At 42.3% G+C, this 18,870-nt stretch overlaps 1 protein-coding gene across 5 annotated transcripts in view; it reads right to left on the bottom strand.

Annotated features, from left to right (window-relative positions):
* Positions 1-18,870, bottom strand: part of FMO1 (flavin containing dimethylaniline monoxygenase 1) — a 47,241-nt gene that overhangs the window by 23,640 nt on the left and 4,731 nt on the right. The window contains exons 2-4 of one of the 5 annotated variants that reach the window (XM_061382595.1): positions 15,305-18,335; positions 15,073-15,221; positions 6,176-6,313 (exon numbers count right to left, since the gene is read on the bottom strand). In XM_061382595.1, coding sequence (XP_061238579.1) covers positions 6,176-6,307 — 132 coding nt within the window. In that variant the 5' untranslated portion in view covers positions 6,308-6,313; positions 15,073-15,221; positions 15,305-18,335. Of the gene's footprint in view, positions 1-6,175; positions 6,314-7,770; positions 10,792-15,072; positions 18,336-18,870 lie in introns of those variants that run through there. The other 4 variants (XM_061382596.1, XM_061382597.1, XM_061382594.1 and 1 more) reach the window with 4 other exon arrangements.

Genomic DNA, 18,870 nt, shown 5'->3' with positions numbered 1-18,870 from the left:
GAAAGAACTGAGGCCTCCATTGTGTTTGCTCCTGTGTCTTCTCTCCTTCACCTCAACATCTCTTGTCCATGTCCCTTTTTCCTTCCTTTCCTGTCTCTGAGGAAAGTGTGCCTCTGCACTTTCCCAAGGCAAATCCTTCCACTTGGATCTGCAATTCTACTTCTTCCTTTTACTGCTAGGATTTTGTCTCAATTTGGGCTAATGTATTCAGTCATTTCCTGTTATCCCAAGTATATTCTCTTTACTTGAGAGAAACATATATGGGTCTTCCTATCATGCAATCCAAACAAACACAATAGCAACAAAGACATTAATTCTGCTTATTATCCATTGCTTTCTAAATGGAGTGTGTGCGTGTGTGCTCAGTTGCTTCAGCTGTGTCCAACTCTTTGTGACCCTAAGGACTGTAGCCCACCAGGCTCCTCTCTCTATGGGATTCTCCAGGTAAGAATACTGTGGGGGTTTCCATGACCTCCACCAGGGTATCTTCCCCACCTGAGGATAGAATCAGTATCTCCTTCATCTCCTGCATTACAGGCAGATTCTTTACTAGCTGAGCCACCATGGAAGCTCCTTCTAAATGGAGTGTGAATCCTCAAACATTCCACCACTGTCCTCTTCTTCCATGTTTTCTCTTACACATACCCCATGTACCAATAAGCTATTTTTATTTTCCAACAAGCACAGTACTTTTTCTTTACAATATCCTCCCTGGTATTTCCCACTCAATCTCATTTGCCTGTTGAAATCTTCTAGAGTCCATCACACACTATCTCCTCCATGAAGCCTTCCTTGGCTTCCCTCAAGTGGATGTTATCCTGACTTCATTTAAATGCCCATAGTACTGCTCCCGACTTGCAAGATCCTGCCCTTTTCTATCAGTCTCGTAAAGAGACTGGGCATCACCACAGGGCAGGATGACTGTTTCTCATTTTTGTGTCCCTCACAGTGCTTTGTGCATAGGTGTTTGATCTGTCCAATTACATAGCCAGTTGGGCACAGATGGATCTAGAACACATTTCTTTTGATTCTTCATCAATGGTTTTTTTTTTTTTTTTTTTTTAGTGTGTTAATAATTGGGTATATGTGATTGACATAAGGGGCATTTTTCTCTGGTATCCCAAGGTCTCTGGGCTTACATTTTGCTATGACTGAGATTACTTTAACCAAACAACTCTACTAATTGTCCCTCTATTCTGGAAATTTATTCTGCAAGCCAGCTCTCAACTCTGATGGATTAATGCTAACACATCAGATTAATTAGTGGTAATCTGAGGTGTTGTGTTAAGAAGGATTCTGAGGTTAATTAGGTGAAGGGAATAGTGTTTGACTGGGTTTCCTTGATGTCTAGAGATAAAGAATGTCCTGCAATGAGGGATACATGGGAGACACGAGTTTGATCCCCGTGTTGGGAAGATCTTCTAGAGGAGGAAATAGCAACCCACTCCAGTATTGCCTGGAAAATCCCATGAACAGAGGAGCTTGGCAGGCTATAGTCTAAAGAGTCACAAATGTCTGAGTATGAGTCCCTGAGTCCTAATAGTGTTTGATTAGCAGTGTCTTCAATGGCCATGAGAGGCCATTATGGCATACATGTCAGGTTCTGCTTGTCTTTTGGAATGTATGTGGTTTGAATCATAGGAACAGAAGTTCTCTTTCCCCTAGGCCCCTTGGGGAGGTCTCTGTGCATCGATGGTCACATTTGGTGGTTGGACACATTTCAAGATATGCAGTTTTTCTTTATGTGAGCCAAGCTGGTTTATGCTGGGACTAAACTAGCATCATGGAAAAGAAATGCAAAAAAGCGAAATGGCTGTCTGAGGAGGATCCACGCACCTATGGACACCTTATCTTTGACAAAGAAGGCAAGAATATACAATGGATTAAAGACAATCTCTTTAACAAGTGGTGCTTGGAAAACTGGTAAACCACTTGTAAAAGAATGAAACTAGAACACTTTCTAACACCATACACAAAAATAAACTCAAAATGGATTAAAGATCTCAACGTAAGACCAGAAACTATAAAACTTTTAGAGGAGAACATAGGCAAAACACTTTCTGACATACATCACAGCAGGATCCTCTATGACCCACCTCCCAGAATATTGGAAATAAAAGCAAAAATAAACAAATGGGACCTAATTAAACTTAAAAGCTTCTGCACAACAAAGGAAACTATTAGCAAGGTGAAAAGGCAGCCTTCAGAATGGGAGAAAATAATAGCAAATGAAGCAACTGACAAACAACTCATCTCAAAAATATATAAGCAGCCCCTGCAGCTCAATTCCAGAAAAATAAATGACCCAGTCAAAAAATGGGCCAAAGAACTAAATAGACATTTCTCCAAAGAAGACATACAGATGGCTAACAAACACAGGAAAAGATGCTCAACATCACTCATTATCAGAGAAATGCAAACCAAAACCACAATGAGGTACCATTTCACGCCAGTCAGAATGACTGTGATCCAAAAGTCTACAAGCAATAAATTCTGAAGAGGGTGTGGAGAAAAGGGAACCCTCTTACACCGTTGGTGGGAATGCAAACTAGTACAGCCACTCTGGAGAACAGTGTGGAGATTTTTTAAAAAACTGGAAATAGAACTGCCATATGACCCAGCAATCCCACTGCTGGGCATACACACCGAGGAAACCAGAATTGAAAGAGACACGTGTACCCCAATGTTCATCACAGCACTGTTTATAATAGCCAGGACATGGAAGCAACCTAGATGTCCATCAGCAGATGAATGGATAAGAAAGCTGTGGTACATATACACAATGGAGTATTACTCAGCCATTAAAAAGAATACATTTGAATCAGTTCTAATGAGGTGGATGAAACTGGAGCCTATTATACAGATGAAGTAAGCCAGAAAGAAAAACACCAATACAGTATACTAACTCATATATATGGAATTTAGAAAGATGGTAACGATAACTCTGTAAGCAAGATAGAAGAAGAGACACAGATGTATAGAACAGTCTTTTGGACTCTGTGGGAGAGGGAGAGGGTGGGATGATTTAGGAGAATGGCATCAAAACATGTATAATATCATATATGAAACGAATCGCCAGTCCAGGTTCGGTGCACGATACAGAATGCTTGGGGCTGGTGCACTGGGACAACCCAGAGGGATGGTAAAGGGAGGGAGGAGGAGGGGGTTCAGGATGGGGAACATGGGTATACCTGTGGCAGATTCATGTTGATGTATGGCAAAACCAATAAAATATTGTAAAGTAATTAACCTCCAATTAAAATAAATAAATTTATATTAAAAAAAACAAATAGCTGTGAAAAGAAGAGAAGGGAAAAGCAAAGGAGAAAAGGAAAGATATAAGCATCTGAATGCAAAGTTCCAAAGAATAGCAAGAAGAGAGAAGAAAGCTTTCCTCAGCGATCAATGCAAAGAAATAGAGGAAAGCAACAGAATGGGAAAGACTAGAGATCTCTTCAAGAAAATTAGAGATACCAAGGGAACATTTCATGCAAAGATGGGCTCGATAAAGGACAAAAATGGTATGGACCTAACAGAAGCAGGAGATAGTAAGAAGAGGTGGCAAGAATACACAGAAGAACTGTACAAAAAAAAGATCTTCATGACCCAGATAATCACGATGGTGTGATCACTCACCTAGAGCCAGACATCCTGGAATGTGAAGTCAAATGGGCCTTAGAAAGCATCACTACATACAAAGCTAGTGGAGGTGATGGAATTCCAGTTGAGCTATTCCAAATCCTGAAAGATGATGCTGTGAAAGTGCTGCCCTCAATAAGCCAGCAAATTTGGAAAACTCAGCAGTGGCCACAGGACTGGAAAAGGTCCGTTTTCATTCCAATCCCAAAGAAAGGCAATGCCAAAGAATGCTCAAACTACTGCACAATTGCACTCATCTCACATGCTAGTAAAGTAATGCTCAAAATTCTCCAAGCCAGGCTTCAGCAATACATGAAGCGTGAACTTCCTGATGTTCAAGCTGATTTTAGAAAAGGCAGAGGAACCAGAGATCAAATTGCCAACGTCCGCTGGATCATGGAAAAAGCAAGAGAGTTCCAGAAAAACATCTATTTCTGCTTTACTGACTATGCCAAAGCCTTTGACTGTGTGGATCACAATAAACTGTGGAAAATTCTTCAAGAGATGGGAATACCAGACCACCTGACCTGCCTCTTGAGAAACCTGTATGCAGGTCAGGAAGCAACAGTTAGAACTGGACGTGCAACCACAGACTGGTTCCAAATAGGAAAAGGAGTACGACAAGGCTGTATATTATCACCCTGCTTATTTAACTTCTATGAAGAGTACATCATGAGAAACGCTGGGCTGGAAGGACAAGCTGGAATCAAGATTGCTGGGAGAAATATCAATAACTTCAGATATGCAGATGACACCACCCTTATGGCAGAAAGTGAAGAGGAACTCAAAAGCCTCTTGATGAAAGTGAAAGAGGAGAGTGAAAAAGTTGGCTTAAAGCTGAACATTCAGAAAACTTAGATCATGGCATCCGGTCCCATCACCTCATGGGAAATAGATGGGGAAACAGTGGAAACAGTGTCAGACTTTATTTTTGGGGGCTCCAAAATCACGGCAGATGGTGACTGCAGCCATGAAATTAAAAGACGCTTACTCCTTGGAAGGAAAGTTATGACCAACCTAGATAGCATATTCAAAAGCAGAGACATTACTTTGCCAACAAAGGTCCGTCTAGTCAAGGCTATATGGTTTTTCCAGTGGTCATGTATGGATGTGAGAGCTGGACTGTGAAGAAATCTGAGTGCCAAAGAATTGATGCTTTTGAACTGTGGTGTTGGAGAAGACTCTTGAGAGTCCCTTGGACTGCAAGAAGATCTAACCAGTCCATCCTAAAGGAGATCAGTCCTGGGTATTCATTGAAAGGACTGATGCTGAAGCTGAAACTCCAGTCCTTTGGCCACCTCATGTGAAGAGTTGACTCATTGGAAAAGACCCTGATGCTGGGAGGGATTGGGGGCAGGAGGAGAAGGGGACAACAGAGGATGAGATGGCTGAATGGCATCACTGACTCGATGAATTTGGGTAGACTTCGGGAGTTGGTGATGGACAGGGAGGTCTGGCTTGCTGCGATTCATGGGGTCACAAAGTGTCGGACATGACTGAGTGACTGAACTGATATGAAATTAGCACCTTTGGCCTCTCTGGAGCTTTGCTCACTGAATTAGTAAATGAGTGCTTTATTCCTGTTCCAAGTTCTACCCTTCAATAATAAGAGAATGCTAGGTCTTTCTCTTAATCTCTTAGGGCCTCTGAGGCCAGGATATCTGAGACCTTGCTCCTTTTCATTCTTTTGACATCTTTCTCCTTAGCACATTTAAAGCTCATAGGAAATATTCTTGTTCTCCTGAAAAGAAGGAAAAACAATAAGTTTGAGGAAATCTGATGCAAAAATCTCTCTGGCTGAGCTGTGGAGTTCAGAGTTTCAGTGACTCCAGTAGGGCCCCTGTGATTCTCCTGGGTCCCAGGGCAGTCAAGGGTGGGCTTTATAGTTGCCTCTCCCTCCTCCCCTCTCCAATCCATACTGTAGTCCTGAGAATATTACTTTTATTTTCCTCCAGCATCAAAAAAGTCTCCAAACTCACATCCTTTACTTGTGATTGTTCTTGGCATGGGTTGGAACTGCCAGGATCACAAGACCTTGAGTACAGAACTCCCCCTACACTGAGTCTTATGCTGCTTTACTTAAGATAGAGCAGGGCTGGAAAAAGAAGTTGGTATAAGCAGCTCAGTCTTGCAGGCAGAGGCAGAAATTCCTGCACTGTATTCATACCGTTGCCCCCACACTGCAGTTTCTTGCTTCAGACCCCCAGAGTTCTGGTCTTATCCTCCCTTGTCCTGAGCTTTCCCAGCTTGTCTCAGCCACTTCATCCTCTTCTACCCTTCATGGGCATCTTTCTTCCTCTTGGCTTTGGGTGTAGTTTATAAGGCAGCTGATGCACTTCCCACCCAAATTCAGGTGGTGCCCTTCTGCTTTTTTAAAAAAAAAAATTTTCAATGGCCCTTTCTGTCTCCCTGTTCAGCGGATGTTTCTAGCTCCTCCTCATGGGTGCCAGCCCTTGTGGAAGAAATTCAATCTCTTTTTGCACCAGTCAACCCTTTTCCAACAGACACACAACAAAGTCACGGAAACTCTACTTACGGTGAATCTCCACAGCCCCCCAAGGTCATCACTCCTCTCGAAGCAGGTGGGCTTTAGCCCTTCCTCCAGACAGCACTTGATGGAAGCCAGGCCAGTGGCCCCAGCGCCCACAATCGCAACTCGTTTGGCCATGTTGTCCTGTGTGGGGACAATGAAGCGGAACCATTTATTCATAAGTGAAAGCCTCACCCCATCCTTGGCTGCTCTAGCGAACCAGGAAAAAGAATTGGAGAGATTAAGGGATTTGCTCCTTTTGAATCCTCTGTAGCTGGTTTCTGGTGTCGTGCATGTGAGGAGGGCAATGTTCGGGTCACTGGTTTAACCCTGTGCTTCGTATGTTCCCACCCCCTCACTCAGAACTGGTGCTAAATAACAGTACATTTGTCAAGACTGTAGCTTTTGGCAGAATGGTTGAAATCGGATCCTTCAGTACACGGAATTTTGCGTTCTGCACTGTGCTGCTGCCTCCAGCCTTCCTCCACAAACCCTTGAGTAAAATAATAGAGCAGCAGCCCAGGAAAGGATCGCCTTGGCAAACTCAGGTTTTTATAAACACGTGAAATCGAATCTCAGATTGGTGTGATGTGATACGAGGTCACCCAGAAGCTGGTGGAGTGGGGTTGAGATGCAGAGCCAAGACACTGGCCGCCACAGGCGCTGTTACAACACTGCCCTGGGCTGGTCCCTGTCCCTGGCAAACTGCCAGTGTTCCAGCTGTGCTGTCATCCTTCTCCTACCTGCTGCCAGTGGATGGTCATCAGTGGGAAAGAGAAGGTGTGGGATGGAAAGGTAGGCATGGAGAATTCTCTTCCTGTCTCCACAGGGTCCTGACTCACCTCTAGGAAACCATCGTGTCACCACTGGCACTGATGGAGGGGTATCTGACCTTGGCCATGGGTTAACATGAACTTGTAAGAATGATGAGAGGCAATATAATGTATTGGTTAAGCCAGTGTTCTCCAACTTTTATGGCACCAGGGAATGATTTCATGGAAGACAGTTTTTCCAGGGATTAGGGTGCAGGTGTGGATGGTTCAGGTGGTAATGAAAGCAATGGGGGAGCGATGGCCAGGGCCAGAGGAAGTGTCGCTACCTGTGCTGGCCCACCCACCCTCCGCTCACCTCTTGCTGTGTGGCCGGGTTCTTAACAGGCCACAGGGGGTTGGGAACCCCCGGGTAAGCAACCAGACTCTGGACCACATTGTCTGTGACTTTGGCAAATCATTCTACTCCTCTGTGTATCATATAAAGTGAAGAAAATAGTAGTGTTTTCCTTGCAGGGTTTTGTTAGAATCAAGTGAGTCAATTACACATGACAGTTGGCTTAGAAGTGCTCCTGGGACATAGAAAATGCTCAATAAATAGAAGCTATTTTAAGTATAAAAACATTTCCCTAAATCAGCTTCCTCTTTGCCTTTCCCATCACTGAGCCTCTGTTCTTTAAATTCCTATAGCATTTTGGTCAACACGCACAAGCTTAACTCTTTATCATGTGATTTTAGCTGTTGTTCCCCCCAATTTTTTTGTGATCTTTTTCTCTCCCCAAGTTAGTAAATTTTTAAACCAGATGGATCAAAGAGTAGATGCAAAATTACCTCAAAGATACTATCTTCCTGAACATTTGCCATGAGACAAGGAAGTCTCACAGAGGAGCTTGTTGCACAAAACTGAATATACATCTTTTGTTTTTCAGGATTGAGACACAGAGTAGTAGTACAAGTACAGAGACGTCATCTGATTCGTACTCTGCTGTGACCCCAGGGTCTAGGGCTGCACTTGGAACATAACGTAATTGATGCTTCAGCTCAGTTCAGTTCAGTCACTCAGTTGTGTCCAACTCTTTGCGACCCCAAATATCGCAGCACGCCAGGCCTCCCTGTCCAACACCAATTCCCGGAGTTCACTCAAACTCATGTCCATTGAGTCAGCGATGCCATCCAGCGATCTCATCCTCTGTCGTCCCCTTCTCCTCCTGCCCCCAATCCCTTCCAGCATCAGGATCTTTTCCAATGAGTCAACTCTTCGCATGAGGTGGCCAAAGGACTGGAGTTTTAGCTTTAGCATCAATCCTTCCAATGAACACCCAGGACTGATTTACTTTAGGATGGACTGGTTAGATCTTCTTGCAGTCCAAGGGACTCTCAAGAGTCTTCTCCAACACCACAGTTCAAAAGCATCAATTCTTTGGCACGCAGCTTTCTTCACAGTCCAACTCTCACATCCATACATGACCACTGGAAAAACCATAGCCTTGACTAGATGGACCTTTGTTGGCAAAGTAATGTCTCTGCTTTTCAATATGCTGTCTAGGTTGGTCATAACTTTCCTTCCAAGGAGTAAGTGTCTTTTAATTACATGGCTGCAATCACCATCTGCAGTGATTTTGGAGCCCCCCAAAATAAAGTCTGCCACTGTTTCCACTGTTTCCCCATCTATTTCCGATGAGGTGATGGGACCAGATGCCATGGTCTTCGTTTTCTGAATGTTGAGCTTTAAGCCAACTTTTTCACTCTCCTCTTTCACTTTCATCAAGAGGCTTTTGAGTTCCTCTTCACTTTCTGCCACAAGGGTGGTGTCATCTGTATATCTGAGGTTGTTGATATTTCTCCCGGCAATCTTGATTCCAGCTTGTGCTTCTTCCAGCCCAACATTTCTCATGATGTACTCTGCATATAAGTTAAATAAGCAGGGTGACAATATACAGCCTTGTCGTACTCCTTTTCCTATTTGGAACCAGTCTGTTGTTCCATGTCCAGTTCTAACTGTTGCTTCCTGACCTGCATACAGGTTTCTCAAGAGGCAGGTCAGGTGGTCTGGTATTCCCATCTCTTTCAGAGTTTTCCACAGTTTATTGGATCCACACAGTCAAAGGCTTTGGCATAGTCAATAAAGCGGAAATAGATGTTTTTCTGGAACTCTCTTGCTTTTTCCATGATCCAGCAGATGTTGGCAATTTGATCTCTGGTTCCTCTGCCTTTTCTAAAAAGAGTTTGAACATCTGGAAGTTCACGGTTCACGTATTGCTAAAGCCTGGCTTGGAGAATTTTGAGCATTACTTTACTAGTGTGTGAGATGAGTGCAATTGATGCTTAGTACCCCCAAATATTTCTGTTTATATATATATATATGTTTTTAAAATTTTTATTTTTTTGGCTACTCTGTATGCATGTGGGGTCGTAGTTCTCCAACCAGGGATTGAATCCTTGCCCCCATGCAGTGGAAGTGCAGTCTTAACTATTGGACTGCCAAGGAAGTCTCCACAAATATTTCTTGAATGAAATGAAAAGGCCCATTTGTTTAGGTATCGTGTGAAAGTGTTATAGAGCCAATTTGCTTCAGCTGGATTTGATTTACTGGGGAAAGTTAGTAGATTCCCTTTGGGGGAAGTCATGCTCTAGTTGCTTATGGAATTGCCTTGAGCTCACTTTATAAAAGAGAGTATCTGTACTGACTCTTATTCCAAGGGCCTGACACAGTACTTTAAATATTTGCCTTTAAACATTGAAGAATCATCATCGACAGATTAGAATTACGGCCAATTATGGATTTGAAGATGTTATAGGGAGGCAAATTTTAGGTCAATATAAGCACTTTTCAGCATTTCAAGCTGATATTTATTTTGTTCAGACAGAGTCTGTAGGATGGTTTTTGGGGGAGATTTCATAAGTAGGAAATTAGTAGGTAATGTGGAGGGTGAAATCTAATGCCCTATAGGGTCTTATCAAGCCAGATTCATTACCCTTCTCATTAATTACCCTTCAAATACTCAATGAGGGGCTTCTATGCTGCTAAGCCCTAGGCAAGGTATTCAGGGGTACCAATAAGGCATGATGCCTTCTTTAGCTGTCATTCAGTGGGAAAGTAAGATTTGAGAATAAGTACCACATTCTGTGTCAAGTGCTAACACAGAGATGTTTCGCGTGTGCTTTGCAGTAAGCACATGATGAAAGAGGTGCTAATACTGACTTTGGGGAGGTAGGAAAGCAACACAGAAGCGTACTGTTTGCTCCCGGCTTTGAATGATGAAAAGAACTCCAGTGGGCAGAGGAGTGGAGGAAGTGCCCTCCAGAGAGAGGTAGCAGTGAGAGTAAGGGCCAGAGATCGGCCATAGAGGCATCATGACCATTTGACTCTACAGAGGCTTGACTCTAAGGAGGGCTATTCTTTTGACTCCTGTAAGAAATAGCATGTTCCCCACATGAGAGGACTACATTACTGTGTTGATTTACTGGATTGTATGTGTTTAGTCTTCTTTCTGCATAAGCCTATATGTTTCTTCACAGAAGGCCATTTTCTGTGACTAGTCTCTTATTTTCTCATAGCATCTAGCTGCATGCTTGGCCTGGACAGTAGTTGCATAAATATTTGGCAATGGGTTGATTTCCTGACAGGTACAATGAATTAATTCATCACCTTATATCTTTTTAATTAAAAAAATAATTGAGTAAATATCTTCTGGGAGCTAATATCCTGGGTCAGACAGTCTGTCCTCAAAATGACTTTCTATCAAATGTACAATCCATAGTAAGTCCCTCCCCAGGTCATAACTGCTACTCAGTGTGGGCCAGATGCAGCCAGCCTTTTTGTAGAAGTAAACATCACTCTGGATTTTTTATGGGAAAGTAGGGTACTTGGGTCTTGCCTGGAGAATCCCAGGGACGGGCGAGCCTGGTGGGCTGCCATATATGGGGTCACACAGAGTCAGACACGACTGGAGTGACTTACCAGCAGCAGCAGCAGGGTACTTGGGAGTCAGACCTGAGCTGGAAGTTTAGTGTTGGCTAATTGCCAGCAGTATGATGTTATACAAGTAATTTGTTTCTGTGTCTCAGTTTCCTTCTAAAATGAAGCTAGTTGCGACTGACATATATATATACACTTGGTTGGCGTGTTGCTGTGTGCATGGCGGTTTTTTTCTGACTCTTTGTGACCCCATGGACTGTAGCCTTCCAGGCTCCTCTGTCCCGGGCAAGAACATATATACACTGCTGCTGCTGCTAAGTCACTTCAGTCTTGTCTGACTCTGTGCGACCCCATAGATGGCAGCCCACCAGGCTTCCCCGTCCCTGGGATTCTCCAGGCAAGAACACTGGAGTGGGTTGCCATTTCCTTCTCCAATGCATGAAAGTGAAAAGTGAAAGGGAAGTCGCTCAGTCGTGTCCGACTCATAGCGACCCCATGGACTGCAGCCTACCAGACTCATCCGTCAATAGGATTTTTCCAGGCAAGAGTACTGGAGTGGGTTGCCATTGCCTTCTCAAAATACATAACTAGCAAAAACTGGCTGTATAGCACAGGGAACTCAGTTTGGCGCTTTGTGGTGACCTAGATGGATGGGATGTTCGGGCGAGCAGGGAGGGAGGCCCTAGAGGGAAGTGATATATGTATACATATAGCTGATTCATTTCACTGTACAGCAGAGACTAACACAGCATTGTAAAGCAATTATATTCCGATAAAAATAAATAAAAAATATAGCTAGAAGTTGAACCTGTTGTAAGAATGAATCAACAGATGTGTAAAACACTTTAGCACAGTACTTGGGACATTCTTATCTCAGAATAGAAGTTGCTATGTTATTTTTACATATTCAGGAGCATTTTCTTGAATCTGATATTTTTGTAGATATCTGCCTTGACAATTTTGAGTTTATTTATTTGGAATAGAAGAGTATTGGGGCAACTAGAAATATATAGCTAAAGATTGTGTTCTAGCAAGTAAAGGAAATGAGTAGGGAAATAAAAGAAGTGATGATGAGAGAAAGGGAAAGAGAGAAAAAGATAAAAGGAGAAAAAACAGGTTTCAAATCACCCTTCAGGACTTTTCTTTTTATTTCTTTACGTTTTCATTTCAGATCTACTTGGTGTGTGTCCATAGTCTCACATGAATTGTTCTCATGTTTGGAAAAGTGAACATGAGAATACATGAGCACATATGCACTCAAGGTGACTACTGCATTCACATGCTAATGAAAATTAATGCTTCCAACCGTTTCTTCAAGTATTGATACTTCTATGAAACCAAAGTGATTAAAAAAATTAATAAGTGCTTTTTAGAAAAAGTATTGTCTGCCTTTATTATTTCTTTTAACTAAAAATCATTTCTAGTCAGTGACTGCTGTAGGTTAGACAAAGTGATTGATAACAGGGTAGGAAATTTTATTAAGGTGAAAAATACTCTAATGCCACTGATTAGTGTTATTTCACATGCTAATGCAAAATGAATATTAAAAATACTATTGCTTCTAATGTGAATACACAATAAAAATTTGGCCATTCCTTTGCCGGAGGTTTTAAAAGCAGCGTATCATCACCATCATCATTATTTCAATGAAGAAATCCTCATCAAAGCTGACTAAATATGAAAGAAGTAATAAAAATAAAAAGTATGACCAAATTGAAGTGTCCACTGGATGAAAGTGAGTTTATAAAAAACATCAAGCAAAATAACTTAAGCAACACAAAATTGCTAAATGAGTTGAGAAATTACTGTCGGTTACATCAAAGTCACCAATTTTTAACCAACTGGGTTACAAACAAACACTGGTGTTTTCCTAAGCATTTTACATCACTGCCTCTACTTCAAAAGAAGTAAGATGCGAAAATATAATGTACCATAGTCAGACTGAGTGCCTCCGTTGGTTTATTAGGATGATATAGGGGTTAGAACATGAGGCTAGGGCTGTCATTCCCAGAATTGTGTGCAGAGGTACCGAGTTATTTTAAAAATTTGAGGAAAGCGTAGTAATACTCCATGTCTGTTGAATACCAAAGTATTAGCTGGAGGTAGTCCACAATTTTTATATCATATAGGGATGTGTTCTATTCCATAATGTAACATCTCTGCAAAGCTAGGTTTCTGACTGTTGCAATGTTAAAAAGTGAACAGTTGAGGTAGAACAGGAAATGAATATTTGATCTGATTCCGAGTTGAGCAGTGCTGTGTGCACCTCATTATTAAGTAATTGCGATTATTCAAGTATAAAATAAAAATAACATTTTCCTTTAAGTTTGTGTATTATTATTTCAAACAACTACAAGGTTGATTGAAAAAGAACAAAAATATAAATACAGAGAACAGAATAAAAATACAAATACAAAGAAAAGAAATACATAAGTTGTTTGGATGTGACTATTTAATAAGAGGAACTATAGCTTGGGGGCCCTGTGACAAAATTACTTGCACACTAAAGAGCCCCTTAAACCTAGGAAGTCTGGGAATCTTTGGGTTATAGTCTTCCCTTCTGAATATATTTTAATTGATCAGGAGACCTTGTCTACTGGTGTCAAGAAATGCAAACTATCCTATACCTGCTGCTGCTACTGCTGCTAAGTTGCTTCAGTCGCGTCCGACTCTGTGCGACCCCGTAGACCGCAGCCCACCAGGCTCCCCCATCCCTGGGATTCTCCAGGCAAGAACACTGGAGTGGGTTGCCATTTCCTTCTCCAATGCATGAAAGTGAAAAGTGAAAGTGAAGTCGCTCAGTCGTGTCCAACTCTTTGCGACTCCATGGACTGCAGCCCACCAGGCTCCTCCATCCATGGGATTTTCCAGGCAAGAGTACTGGAGTAGGGTGCCATTGCCTTCTCCGATCCTATACCTAGTCCAGCAGTTAACCAGTGTTAAAAGGTTTCTGGTGTGACTCATCTATGTATTTCAAAGGAAACCATCTTCACTGGTGCTGACAGGCTTCTTGTTTAGTTGCTAAGTCATGACTCTTTTGTGACCCCGTGGACTGTAGCCTGCCAGGCTCCTCTGTCCATGGGATTTCCCAGGCAAGAATACTGGAGAGGGTTGCTATTGCCTTCTCCAGGGGATCTTTCCCAACCCAGGGATCAAACTCTCATCTCCTGCACTGGCAGGCAGATTCTTTGCCTCTGAGCCTCCAGGGAAGCCAGACAGGCTTGTAACCATTCCTTTATTTGTACATTACCCACCCGCCCCTTCCCCTTTCTCTCTTTCTGTCTCTCTGTCCTGTGTTGTGTCTCTTGTCCTCTCTCTCACACATGGACATATACACACATTTCTTATCAGGTGGTTGTATTTCGGAAGAGGCTGAAGGAGGGGGAAACAGCTGCTGGAGGTTAGAAATCCCCCCTGCTCTGGGATTTCTAACCTCCAGCAGCTGTTACCCCCTCCTCCAGCTTCTTCCAAAACACAATCACTTGATAAGAAAAGTTCCGCCAGGTTCTAAATTCACCATACCAGTTACAAGGCCACAGATATTCCCTTGGCTGGAGGGGAAACTGCTGCTGCTGCTGCTAAGTCACTTCAGTCGTGTTCGACTCTGTGCGACCCCGTAGATGGCAGCCCACCAGGCTCTGCCGTCCCTGGGATTTTCCAGGCAAGAACACTGGAGTGGGTTGCCATTTCCTTCTCCAGTGCATGAAAGTGAAAAGTGAAAGGGAAGTCGCTCAGTCGTGTCCTACGCTTAGCGACCCCATGGACTGCAGCCCACCAGGCTCCTTCGTCCATGGGATTTTCCAGGCAAGAGTACTGGAGTGGGGTGCCATTGCCTTCTCCAGTGGGGGGGGGGGGCGGAAACTAGCAAATAACAAAGGACAGACAGTCTTTCCATCTGTTAATCAGATGGCATTCAACCGGATATCTACAAGAGAGTTTTGCAACTCTTAAAATTTATACTCCTGTGAATTTAACTGAGTGAAAAAAAGACAACATGCAACATAAATTGGTCAGATTCAAAAGGGAGGGGTCATTGCCTCTGTCTCTGAGCTCACGCCAATATTTGGTAGACAAACCCCCAAACCATTATCTAACACCAAGTTATAAGCTATTAATGAAAGCTCTTAAGAAAAAGTCCTGATTTCCCTTTGCATTAGGAATACATGTTTTCCCCTTGATTAACCAGTTAGTAGTCTACCCAGCAATGTACTTACCAGTGTACACAGAAGACTCGATACTATCTGACTTTACCGTCCTGATACAAGTACTCAAGCACTTACCCCTCTTTGTCCTTTGGGATGGGGAGTGACTTTATAGCTCTCCACAGATCAAGGGAGTGGCATTCTGCTGAGTTGACTCTGTCCTGAAGCACAATAACAAAACAGGAAAAATCTGGGCCTCACCTCCCTAAAGCAAAAGAATCAGAGGTTATATCTGGTTATTTACTTTATGTACTTGAAATTCCTGATGCCAAGTCCTGGCCACAGTTTGCAGAAATGGAACTGAATGATCCAGAGCCAATGTTGTCCTAGGCATCCTGGGTACACCGGATGAACCCTGTCTAGGATAAAGAATGTTATGCAGAATTTGCAATCTAAGTTTAGCCATTACTTATATTTTAACTTGATTAATTGCAACAGTGAAATGCTAAGATAAATACTGGTGATATGTACTTTAGACTCACTCTTTTCCCTGCAAAAGAGAAATTATTTTAGGGAGTCACAGCAGCATATTCATTGTTCCTAGATTTCATTCTTAAAAGAGGAGGGGATAAATAAAATAAGGCAATTATGACAACAGCTGCTACACTGAAGAGTCACTTTTAAACATTTTGACCCATTTCTCATTTAGAGAAAATGCTTATTGTTTCCAAATCATACATCACCCGTATTAGTATTCAGTTTTTTCTGTTAATTAATTTATTTATATGTTTTTATTATTTAAAAAAAATTAATTTCCATTGGAGTACAGTTGATACACAATGTTGTGTCAGTTTCAGGTGTACAGCAAAGGGAATCAGTTATACATTTACATATAGCCACTCTTTTTTAGATTCTTTTGCCATATAGGGCAGTACAGAGTACTGAGTAGAGTTCCCTTTGTTATACAGTAAGTCCCCATTAGTTATCTGTTTTATATGTAGTAGTATGTATATGTCTATCCCAGCTTCTCCTCTTTAAAGACTTGAATGCAGATGATTGCCAAAGCACTTGGGAAATATAACAACTGTGTGGAAGGAGCACAATATTTGGCATCAGAAGTCCTGGGTTTAAGTAAAGTTTCACCATGCACTATTAGAGTAATCTTGGGAAAATTATTTAATTTTTTAAACCTTTAATTTCCTCAGTTTAAGATAAGCATAATAATACTTGCCTCACACAGTTGTGGTGGGGAATGGATGAATCTGTATAGAGGCTGTGATGGTGATGATGATGATGCTATTGCTAGACCAGATAAGGTGTCTTGATTTTTGATTTACAATATTGAAATGACTTCCACAGGTACAGAGACTAAACTCCAAAACTGATTGGTAAGACTGAAGCATGGAGAAGCTTCTGGAAAGACAAATCTTTTTTTTTGTTGTTCCCCCTTGATTTTCAATGTAGTTTCACTACACCCTTTAGCCCTACATTCAGAGGGCCTTCTGTATCATTGGGTCTGTTGCTGGCTCACAACACTTACCCTTTGCCTTTTCTGGCTTACTGAAGACGTGGCGCCAAAATGGCATTATTGGCTTTGTTGAGCTCAGCTGCCTTCCTGTAGCTATGAAGATGATAGTATTTGGATGATTTCAAAGCTTATTTTTTACCCCAAAATTAAGGCTTCAAGACAACTATTAGTTCAAGTGTGTTTTTAAAAATCAAAATATGTTTGATATTGAGTCATGGATACCTTGAGAGCCAGGACCACGATTAATGTCTCAAACTCCAGTACTTAGGCATTTACCTTGATTGTACATGCACCTTTGGTGCCCACCAAGGAGGTCTCAGGGCCTTACCAGGCAAGCTGCTAACATAAATGGAAACAAAAATTTTATAGTGTTGGTTGTGTATAAACCTAGCCATTGATCATAGCATCTCATTTTCCATAATTATCAAGAAACTTAAAGTAATTAAAAATGAAAAGACTGGCCTTCAACAGCACCTTCCTTTTTTTTTTTTTCTTCCTAATTTTAGGGTTTATTGTCAATTAGTTGTACTTGAGGCCTTGGAAGAGGGTGTTTGCTATGCCCAGTGCATTTTCTTGGCAAAACTCTATTAGTCTTTGCCCTGCTTCATTTCGTATTCCAAGGCCAAATTTGCCTGTTACTCCAGGTATTTCTTGACTTCCTACTTTTGCATTCCAGTCCCCTATAATGAAAAGGACATCTTTTTTGGGTGTTAGTTCTAAAAGGTTTTGTAGGTCTTCATAGAACCGTTCAACTTCAGCTTCTTCAGTGTTACTGGTTGGGGCATAGACTTGGATTACTGTGATATTGAATGGTTTGCCTTGGAAACGAACAGATCATTCTGTTGTTTTTGAGACTGCATTCAAGTACTGCATTTTGGACTCTTTTGTTGACCACAATGGCTACTCCATTTCTTCTGAGGGATTCCTGCCCACAGTAGTAGATCTAATGGGCATCTGAGTTAAATTCACCCAGTCCAGTCCATTTTAGTTCGCTGATTCCTAGAATGTCGACATTCACTCTTGCCATCTCCTGTTTGACCACTTCCAATTTGCCTTGATTCATGGACCTGACATTCCAGGTTCCTATGCAATATTGCTCTTTATAGCATCAGACCTTGTTTCTATCACCAGTCACATCCACAACTGGGTATTGTTTTTGCTTTGGCTCCATCCCTTCATTCTTTCTGGAGTTATTTCTCCACTGATCTCCAGTAGCATATCAGGCACCTACCAACCTGGGGAGTTCCTCTTACAGTATCCTATCATTTTGCCTTTTCATACTGTTCATGGGGTTCCCAAGGCAAGAATACTGAAGTGGTTTGCCATTCCCTTCTCCAGTGGACCACGTTCTGTCAGACCTCTCCACCATGACCTGCCCGTCTTGGGTGTCCCCGTGGGCATGGCTTAGTTTCATTGAGTTAGACAAGGCTGGGGTCCTAGTGTGATTAGATTGAATAGTTTTCTGTGATTATGGTTTCAGTGTGTCTGCCCTCTGATGCCCTCTTGGAACACCTACCGTCTTACTTGGGTTTCTCTTACCTTGGACGTGGGGTATCTCTTCACGGCTGCTCCAGCAAAGCGCAGCCACTGCTCCTTACCTTGGATGAGGGGTATCTCCTCACTGTCACCCCTCATGACCTTGAACGTGGAATAGTTCCTCGAGGCTCTCCTGCACCCATGCAGCCACTGCTCCTTGGACGTGGGGTTGCTCCTCCCGGCTGCTGCCCCTGGCCTTGGAAAGTAGTGCTCAAAATTCTCCAAGCCAGGCTTCAGCAATATGTGAACTGTGAACTTCCAGATGTTCAAGCTGGTTTTTTAGAAAAGGCAGAGGAACCAGAGATCAAATTGCCAACATCCGCTGGATCATGGAAAAAGCAAGAGAGTTCCAGAAAAACATCTATTTCCGCTTTATTGACTATGCCACAAAGCCTTTGACTGTGTGGATCACAATAAACTGTGGAAAATTCTGAAAGAGATGGGAATACCTGACCACCTGACCTGCCTCTTGAGAAACCTATGTGCAGGTCAGGAAGCAACAATTAGAACTGGACATGGAACAACAGACTGGTTCCAAATAGGAAAAGGAGTACATCAAGGCTGTATATTGTCACCCTGCTTATTTGACTTATATGCAGAGTACATCATGAGAAATGCTGGGCTGGAAGAAGCACAAGCTGGAATCAGGTTTGCTGGGAGAAATATCAATAACCTCAGATATGCAGATGACACCACCCTTATGGCAGAAGGTGAAGAGGAACTCAAAAGCCTCTTGATGAAAGTGAAAGAGGAGAGTGAAAAAGTTGGCTTAAAGCTCAACATTCAGAAAACGAAGATCATGGCAT

The sequence above is a fragment of the Bos javanicus genome, chromosome 16 (assembly GCF_032452875.1).
Source record: "Bos javanicus breed banteng chromosome 16, ARS-OSU_banteng_1.0, whole genome shotgun sequence".
NCBI lineage: Eukaryota > Metazoa > Chordata > Mammalia > Artiodactyla > Bovidae > Bos > Bos javanicus.
This window is presented reverse-complemented; position numbering and strand designations above follow the sequence as displayed.